Source organism: Chinchilla lanigera, unplaced genomic scaffold, assembly GCF_000276665.1.
Source record: "Chinchilla lanigera isolate Chin_1 unplaced genomic scaffold, ChiLan1.0 scaffold00021, whole genome shotgun sequence".
NCBI lineage: Eukaryota > Metazoa > Chordata > Mammalia > Rodentia > Chinchillidae > Chinchilla > Chinchilla lanigera.
The window spans coordinates 14,973,808-14,982,526 of NW_004955422.1; the positions used below are offsets into that span (position 1 = coordinate 14,973,808).

Below are 8,719 nucleotides of genomic sequence, written 5' to 3' on the forward strand. Positions count from 1 at the left end.
TGTCCAAAAAAGTGCTGTTTGCCCTCATATTTCTCAGTGAAATTTGGCTTTGGAAACCATTTCTTCAACACAGTACATCAGCCAGTGCCAGGTAGTGTATTCATTCTGCACGGCCTGAGGCTCCAGGTTGAGCCACCACTCCTGGCTCCGTTCCACTGCACCTGACTTCCAAATGCCACATTTGCATGGCCCACCTGATGGGTGCACCCAGGTGTTACTGCTCCCAACAATGCTCCCCCCATGCTTGCGTGGTGTGATGTCATCTCTGGGCCCCCCTCTCCAGCTCTCTGCACTCACAGATCTGAGTGCCTTCAAGCTGTCCTTGGGCCACTGGAACTGATGGTGACCCAAAGCCTAGAGCGGTCGCTTCCAAACACCAATGTGCAGGGTGCCGTGGGGAAGCAGTGGGGTCAGTCAGGAGCAGAGGTGGGGAGGCAGGGGCTAGAGAAGGGATTGTGGTTTTCATCGGAAGGGATGGTAGGAGGGTAAGGGCTTGGGATTGGCCGGTTTGAAGGGTCTCTGGGCTCTGAAGCCTGGGGGCTGTCTCTGGTATCTGGTTCCCGCCCAGCAGAAATGAGGGTAGGGCTAGGGCACCCAGAGTTCTGATGAAGTGGTGCAGAGATGGGAAGAAGTGGCTCCCTAGGAGCTGCTCTGTGTGTGTGTCCCTCCCTCCAGTCAGTGAAGCCCCAAGGGCCAGAGCACGAAGAGGAACGCAGAAAACAAACACTCAGCTGACACAGGGAGGAGGAGCTGTTGAGAGAAACTGGGCCCAAGGCCAGCTCTCTCCAACTTCCTGCTTCTGGAGTGGAGGTCTCTCTGGGTGAGGAGTGGGGACTATAAGAGCTGCCTGCTCCCTGCTCCTCCTCCTTCCGGGAGCAGAGGGTCCTGCCCCCTCCAGGCTGGGGCTCCTGCTGTCCGTCCCTGACTCCTGCAGCTGCAGGTTACCTCAGAAGCAATGTGACAGCTTGCATGCTACACCTGTGAGCCTCTGCCCAATGCAGAGGAGGCTCAGCGCCTCCTGGCTTTTGTCACTAATGTGACCCCATGGCTTGAAGAAAAAACACTCTGTCATTAAATTAACTGAGACTGACACAGTCTAGAGGCCACATACCAGGTGATGAAGAAGCAGCATGGATAAGCAGAGACCCTCACGGCTCATGGGCTGGAAGCACGGGATCCCTGAAGCCTGGGCAGTGTGGGTGGGACTCGGTGTCTGAGCTGCAACACTCTAGTGGTAAAAGGATAACACAGCTTGTGACAGCACAAGACCGAGGCTGATGTCGCACGTCAGACTGACAGTTCGACTCTATTTTCCAACTTCTAAGATCAGGAAATAGCTGAGGAGTGAGGGAGGCCTCCACAGTGAAAGCAGGACCAGTGGAGGGACAATGCTCACACTTGCCTCTGAGCACAGCAAGGGTGGAGGTGGGGAGGGGTGTCTTCCTGGGCCACTGGCTGCCAGGCCCTGTTCCCTGTCCTTGCAAACACAGGCCTGGAGCCCCCAACAGTGCTCTCTGCAGGGCCTGGGTAGGGTACTACAGTCACAGAGGCGTCCTGGGATGTTTGGCTGCCCCAGCAGTGACATCCTGTTCGCAAGAACTCTGTCCTGTCAGAACAGCCCCAGTGGGTCCTGAGTCCTGAGGTAGGTGGGTCAGGGTGGATACTGGCCTGGCCCTCAGACTGTGTCTTTCTTGGGCCCTGAGCCACCCCAGATCTGGCTTTGCTTGAAAGCCTAGGAAGAGGCTGCCTTGGAACAGTTGGGCTCAGGATCATGCTGGGGTGAGGTGAGAGCTAGTACTGGCAGGGCGGGGAATACGAGGGTCAAGACTGAGCTGACCTGGCTGGGGCCTGAAGGCTCAGCTTTGGACCTGGAGGACAGTCACCTGGTCCCAGTGCCCCACAGACTGCCAGATCTTAAGACGGGGGCTGAGCAGACAGAGTCTATGCAAAATTTGGCCGTGAAGCCACACGCCTGCTGCCACACCTGTGATGGGGTGAAGGGCGTGGGCTCTTTCCCTGGAGACCTTAGAGGAGGCTGCAGTTTTGCCCCGACCCCAGGGAAGGTACTCCGTTCCAATGAGGCCAGATGGGAGGAATTTAGAGCTTTCTTCAAATCCTTTCATGCTGAGGGTAGGCTCTCTGGGATAGTGTGTCCCGAGGGTTTCAGATATATCTGTACCTCAGATGAGGAAAAGGGCCTGAGGAGCTGGGGTTGGGGGCACATGAGTCAACTGCAGTCCAGCAAGGTGGGGAGTGTGGACAAAGGGATCCAGGGGCTGACTTTTCAGGCACTGACAGCTTCTGGATAGTCACAAACTGTTACTGAACTCTTCTGAATCTCAGGGTTCTCATCTATAAAATGGGACCCCTTTCACATTACTAAAGGACTTTGGCAAGATGAATACCCATGAGATCAATTTGCATTTTTCCTCCTGGTCCTTTCTGGGCCTGACAGCAGTGCGTGTCCAGAGCTAAGAGTAGGATTTGTGGACAGACTACTTCTGGTTTCATTTCCCCAAAGTGATGATCCTGTCCTGGAGGTGGAGAGGGAGGCCACGCAGGCTCTTGGGTTGCTTCGGGAAGAGATAAGGCCCTTGGTGAACCCAGCCTCCAAGATTCCTGAACCCAGACCTGCCAAGGATGCACCCTGGGGCAAAGGCCGGGATGTAGCCCAGCACTGCCTGCGTAGAGTGTTCAGGGTGGAGGAGCTGACTCCAGCATGCTGGGTAGGGGTTTGTGACTCAGCGTTAGAGCGATAAGCTCCATCATGACTGAGACCCAGTGACCTTCCTTCTTGAGACATGGAGGTTCTTACAGGAGTCAAAGGGGACCCTTCTCAGGCACCTCGGTCTGGGTTAAGATTCACACCGGACCTGGAGTGTTCAGACATAATAACTCTATTGGGACTTGCAAGATGCCAGATAGGATTCAAACTTTTTTGTACATATGAAGTCACTTCACAGATGAGGAAGCAGAGGCATAGGGTGGTTAACTCACCCACAGTGACATGGAGGTGGCAGCAAGCTAGGTTCAGCACAGGCTGGTGGGCTCTGAGCCCTGCTCTTAGCTACCCATGCCATGAGCAGAGACTCCTGGGTGGGTGGCTCTGGGTTCATCTCTGTGCCCCCTGTCTGTACTAGGGCAGCTCTCTTGCCTGCTGTGGGGAAGCCTGCTGGGGCAGAGGCATGATGAGGAGCTATGCAGGTGCTCAGGAGCTGGGCTCCTGGAGGGTGGGGCTGCCGCCAGTGCGCAGGATTGCTCCAGCTGCTCTAGCTGTGGGCAGGACTGAGGGGCCTCCTGCCTTCTATGGCCCCTCTGCCCATGCAATATGCTTCACGTTGGGGTCCAGGGAACCTCAATGGCTGCCAGCTTTTCCAAAGCCCTGGGCAAGGTTTGCAATGTCCAGGCCCCATCTCACGGCCTTGAACAGCAGCTCCATGGGATTCTAATATTCTATCCCTGAGCCTTCCATGCCTCCCCCTGCAAGGGAATGTTAATGTGGAGGAGTCTCTGCAGCCATGTGGGCGGAACCTCAAGCTGCCCCGTCCACGCCAGGCCTTGCTCTGAGAGCTCACTGAGGCTTGAGGTGTCGCCATTTCTCTACTGATGATAACATGGTCACAAGGACACTGCTGGCCACTATGTCCAGTGTAGGGCATTAGGCTTTGGGCAGCACTGGGACAGATGGCATCCTGAGGCTCCATACCCGCAGCCCCTCACAAGAGCCCAGGTGGGCGTGGCCTGTCACCAGGCACTGTAACTACTGTGCCCCTGTAGCATCTGTGTCCTGTCCTGCAGTGATGAGTCTTGGCCTGCCCTGGCTTCTATCGGTGTTCACTTGGCTGCTTCTCCCTTGCACTCTGGACCAGGCTCCTGCTCTGCTTTTGGCCCCCTATAGGATTCAGGCAGACTCTGCTTGTAGGCTGTGGTTTGAGGGTCTGGAAGACATTTTCTTCTGTGGCTTAGCCGCTGAGGGCTTCCTAAGCCAGCCTACTATTTTGGGACCTTGGTAGCCTGCAGCAGAGGGAGGGGCAAGGAGAACTGAGGTGCACTGGAGATGCCTGCAGCTGTCAGGAGGGGAGGGAGGATGAGCTAGTGGAAGTTGGTCTGAGCCTGCTGCCTGGCGGGCAACCTGCCTGCCTATCCCTTCCCTGTCTCCTCTCTGTATCAGAAGAATGTGCATGTAACACAGCAGCTCCTGCAAGTTCTGGAGTATGAGAAGGCACCCAGAGGTTTCCTCAAAAGGACAATTCTAGGTCCTCCAGGTACCTGGTTTCCAATCTGGACTTTCCAGCAACTTCCTGTGGGCCTGGTGCACTGGGAGGGGAAAGGTACAGGGAATGGGACTAGGTCATCAGCAAAGTCCTCCTTCCAAGTCTTCTGATCCCACTCTAGCACCTCCCCCAGGGCCTGCAGGCTGGAGCTGTGGTCAGCGCTCACAGGGCCTAGGCAGTCACCTCCATGAGGCCCCTGTGGGAGGTCTCCCTCCTGGCCCCCAGCTCAGCTTCATCCCCCAGAGCCCGCTGAAGCACCAGTCGGAGGGGTTCCCGCAGCCCCTGGCCACGAGCGCTGCCCAGACAGAAGTAGATGGCAGGCTTGGCTGCACTGTGCATGCCCGCCGTGAGAAAGCTAAGGTGGTAGAAGTAGTGGGGGATGTGCCAGTGCAGGTTCCGGGACAGCCAGTAGATGCCGAAAGGCAGGCCACAGAAGAGGAAGAGAAGGACGGCCAGGAGGACCAGGGCAGGGAAGCCACGGGGCTGGTGCCGCAGAGGACCATGCTCCATCCGCAGCAGGAGGAGCAGGCTGGACACACACATGGCGCAGCACAGTGCAGCCAGCAGGGCGGCCAGCACCACCCACAGTGTCCAGCACAGGCGGCTGCTGGACTCCCCGAGGAACAAGGTGCAGGCCCCCGTAAGCAGCAGGTCCAGAAGCAGGCAGAGAGCCCAGATGAGCGCGCACACACAGGTGGTCAGGTGGCGCGGGCGGCGGCACAGGTACCAGGCCGGGAAGAACGTGGCCAGGCACTGTTCCGTGCTGATGGCTGCCAGCAGGCTCAGGCTCACGATGTAGCAGAGGAACCTGAGTGTGGCCAGGCTGGTCTGGATGAAGCTTGGGAGGCCCAGCTGGCCAGGCAGCAAGTCGGACACAACAGCCACCATGTGGCAGCTGAGGAAGATGAGATCTGCGCAGGCCACGTCCAGGAGGTAGATGGAGAAGGGGTTCCGGTAGGCGTTGCAGCTGAGCAGCCAAAGGACCACACCATTGCCCAGCAGTCCACCCAGGCTGAGGAGCTCGGTGAGGGACAGGATGGCCAGGTTGAAGGCCACGTCTTCCTGGACGGCGTTGGAGGAACCCACGTGCTGTGGGGCTTCATTCGGCTCCATCATCAGCCAAGTGCGAAGTCGGTGGGCGGCTGGGAGGCTGAGCGTGCTCACTGGGCTCGTTCTGTCTCTGGCACCCCTGCAGTGACAAAGACATCTGAGATTTGAAAGACATCTCAGGAAACTGTGCCCTTGCCCTGCCCACTTCTGAGGAGATGGACAGTCAGGGGTTGGTGCATGCGGGGTCTACTGCAGGAGGCACCCTTCTTCTGTTTCCACTCCAGTCACCTGATTTCCCTTCCCTCCCTGTTGAAGGCTCATGAAGCTGGGTCTCCTGATATGCTAAGGCATACAAAGCTCGCACACTGTCATCCAGGGCAAGTCCCAGCAGGCCAAGCAGACATTGCCTGGGAGGTGTGGGAATGAGAGTTGAGATCTCTGTGGCTCCCACTGATCCTTGAGTCAGGTCTCCTTTGAAAGAGGAGACAGAGCTGTGCCCAGTGAGTGGAGTGACCCTAGGGGGACAACTTGTCATCATCTTAAAGCAGCCCTTAACTTGTCCAGGATTTTCTCTCTCTCTCTCTTTTTTTTTTTTGGTGTTTTTGAGATAGGGTCTCCCTATGAAGTTTAGGCTGGCCTTGAGCTCACTTTGTAGCCCAGGCTGGTCTCAAACTGGCAACGATCCTGCTGCCTCAGCTTCCCAAGTGCTTGGATTATAGGAGTGCGCCACCACGCGCAGCTTGTCCAGGATTTTCTTTGACATTCTGAGTGGGGTTGTGGCCAGTGAGCTCTGGGTCCCCCAGCTTGACTACTATGTGGCCATGCTCACAAACCTAGAACCCCTTCTCCCTCCCCTTGGCCATATCTTTGCTGCCCCTTGACAGAACTCCAAGCCTCTCACGCCTTGGGAGGCTCCCTCTTCCCTACCTATAACCCTCTATCCCTAAGAGGAGAAGAGGGACCTGTCTGATCATGTGGTTGCACGGGGCCCCAGCCTCCTGCTGCCCTTTCCCAGAGGTGGTCGGCTCTCTGGGGCCCTGTGTGCTGAAGGGGTTTGGCTTTGCAAACCCTACCTGGTCCTCAGCTGGTGCCTAGCTCATTACTCCAGCTTTCCCAGTGACACAGCTAAATACTGAACCTTACAGGGCTGTCTGGAACTCAGCCCTAGGTCCAATGTAGTCACCTGTCCCCAGCTGGGCACCTGTGGTTACCTGTTTCATCCAGCTCCATGTAGCTACCTGTCCTATTGCATCACCTGTGGTGACCTGTCCCCAGCCTCCCACCCATGATTGTCCATTCTCATCAAATGCTCCAAGCACTTGGTGCCTGTAGTTGGGAAGATGGGACAGGGCCTTGCCTCTCCCCAGAGGCTGGCTGTGGTCAGGGCTGACGCCTGGGTGCCGCCCTCCTGCCTCAGTTGTGGCTAGTCCTCTGGTTACTTGGTGGAGGGGTGGTGCAAAGCTGGCTCCTACTTCAAGGCCATGATTGAATCCCCTGCTCTCTCCCTCCAGGATAGGAGTAGCAGTGGCAGTGGCGATGTAGACGACAGGGTAGGGATGGGACTCAGGGCTGAAGCTGGCCATGTATTGAGCACGGTGGCACAGGTCCTGCTCACTTCTTCCAGTGCAGATTCTCTGCTGTCATAACTAGACCAAGGTAAAATGACAGGACTCGGAGGGGCCACTCAGTGGAGAGGCAGCCTGGATCCTGCCACCCCAGGAAGCTGTGTCCTCCTGGGTCCAGTCTGGATCTCTCAGCCTGCAGGGCCCTCAGGGTGGGTCAAGCCCTGGGTGGAAAAAAACAACCTCACTCCTGCTGGGATGTTCTGTCTCAACACCCGAAGCCCTGGAAGGTGGGTGTGGCATCAGCAGGACCATGGAGGGCCTGGTTGGTGTCGTGGCTCTGCTTGGGCTAGCAGCTGTCAGGAGACCCTGATTGGGGCTGTGGGCATCCCTGCTATGGGCATCCCAATCGGAACGAGAACAAGACACATGCTCCCCTGCTCAGGAAGTTTGGTGGGGTTGCCCCACTCTAGCCAGGGGAGAGGCAGAGTTCAGTTTGGGAATACCTTAAGTACACTGTCAGGGACCTCCCATCCCAGCTGTGCAGTCCTGCCCACACAGCTCGGAGAAGCCTGTAGGACCCAGAGAAGCTCTGGCCCCCAAAGACAGGGTGGACTTCCCCAGCTCAATGAACTCCCATGTGGGGCTTCGCACCCCTCCTCTGCCAGGCTAGCTTCTTGCTTACCTTGAGCACCCAAAGGGGACTGTACCGCCAAGGACCTCCCACAGCTGGCTCAGGAGGACACAGTCACATGGGCCCCAGGGAAAGCTAGGAACAGAAGCAATGGATTGGCAGGGTAGGGGGAGCAGTGGGCGAGGGGAGGTCAGACAGGAAGCAGGGGAGGATAGGGTTGGGGTGGGTGACAGGGAGGGCATGGCTCAGTGGTCTCTTCCTTGGGGCCTTGCTGCTGGGGCCTCTGAGTGGGACCATCTGCCCAGCTGTAGGCTTGGGAGGGGGCTCAGAAGGTGGGGTTCCCACACCGGGTCACAGAAGCCTGGAGGAGTGGAGGAGCTCATTGAGGGGGAGGGGACAGAAAGGAGGGGAGGGAGACAGAACAGGGAGGAGCCCAGCCTTGATTCTGTCACCAGCAAACCCAGGAGAGTTGGGAGGGGCGTGGGTGTGGTTCTGCTGTTGGCAGATGGGCTTTGGAAGCCCCACCTTGGACCATCAGGACCAAGGGGCCATGACACTGTCCAGCACAAGTGCTGGGGTGTGGCTTTCTCCTTGACTCTCCTTGGAATCAGGTCCAGCCCCTACCTCCGGCATGGGACACAGAGGAGCACAGGGGAGACAGCCAGCAGAGGGGGAGATGCTATTCAACTGAGCTCCCCTCCTGGAACACAGCCCAGGTCAGAGGATGGAGGATCCGCCGGAAAGCCTCTGCCCTCTGAAGTGACACAGAGCTGCCCGACCCTCCCCTCCCCCACCCGGCCAGCCGAAAAGCTTGGCTGCCTAGGAAAAGCCGAGCTCCTGGACTGACCCCAAGGCCCGCCCTGACCAGTGCTACTCACCACTGGGTCCTGCCTGCCTTAGCCCCTGGCTGCGGAGCTGAGCCGGCCAGGCCAAGGGCTCCAGCTGCCAGAGCTGTGGGCCGCTCCTGCCCGGCGTCAGCCAGCCCCTCGGAGTCACGTGGTGTCCGGCTAGGATGGGGCTGCTGGGGAGGGAGTCTCTCTGGGGACTTTCTCCTCCGCTTGGCTTGGATCCTGCCCAGGTGCAGACAGTAAGAGAAGCCGGGACCCTCCCTGCAGCTTTCCAGGCGGACCGGGCAATCAGAAAAAAACCACGACATCTCAAGGTGGAGCCAGGCAAGCAGTGACCTCACCGGTGCTCCT

The 8,719-nt window shown here is 57.9% G+C and overlaps 1 protein-coding gene across 2 annotated transcripts; it reads right to left on the minus strand.

Annotated features, from left to right (window-relative positions):
* Positions 1-2,922: 2,922 nt before the first annotated feature.
* Positions 2,923-8,488, minus strand: Mrgpre (MAS-related GPR, member E). 2 transcript variants are annotated; one of them, XM_013513818.1, is made up of 3 exons: positions 8,399-8,488; positions 7,572-7,655; positions 2,923-5,463 (listed from the first exon to the last, which is right to left on the minus strand). In XM_013513818.1, exon 3 carries the CDS (start codon positions 5,388-5,390, stop codon positions 4,446-4,448), a length of 945 nt encoding a protein of 314 aa, XP_013369272.1. In that variant the 5' UTR covers positions 5,391-5,463; positions 7,572-7,655; positions 8,399-8,488; the 3' UTR covers positions 2,923-4,445. The 2 variants fall into 2 exon arrangements, with proteins under 2 accessions (XP_013369272.1, XP_005384282.1); XM_005384225.2 differs by lacking the exon at positions 7,572-7,655.
* Positions 8,489-8,719: the final 231 nt, after the last annotated feature.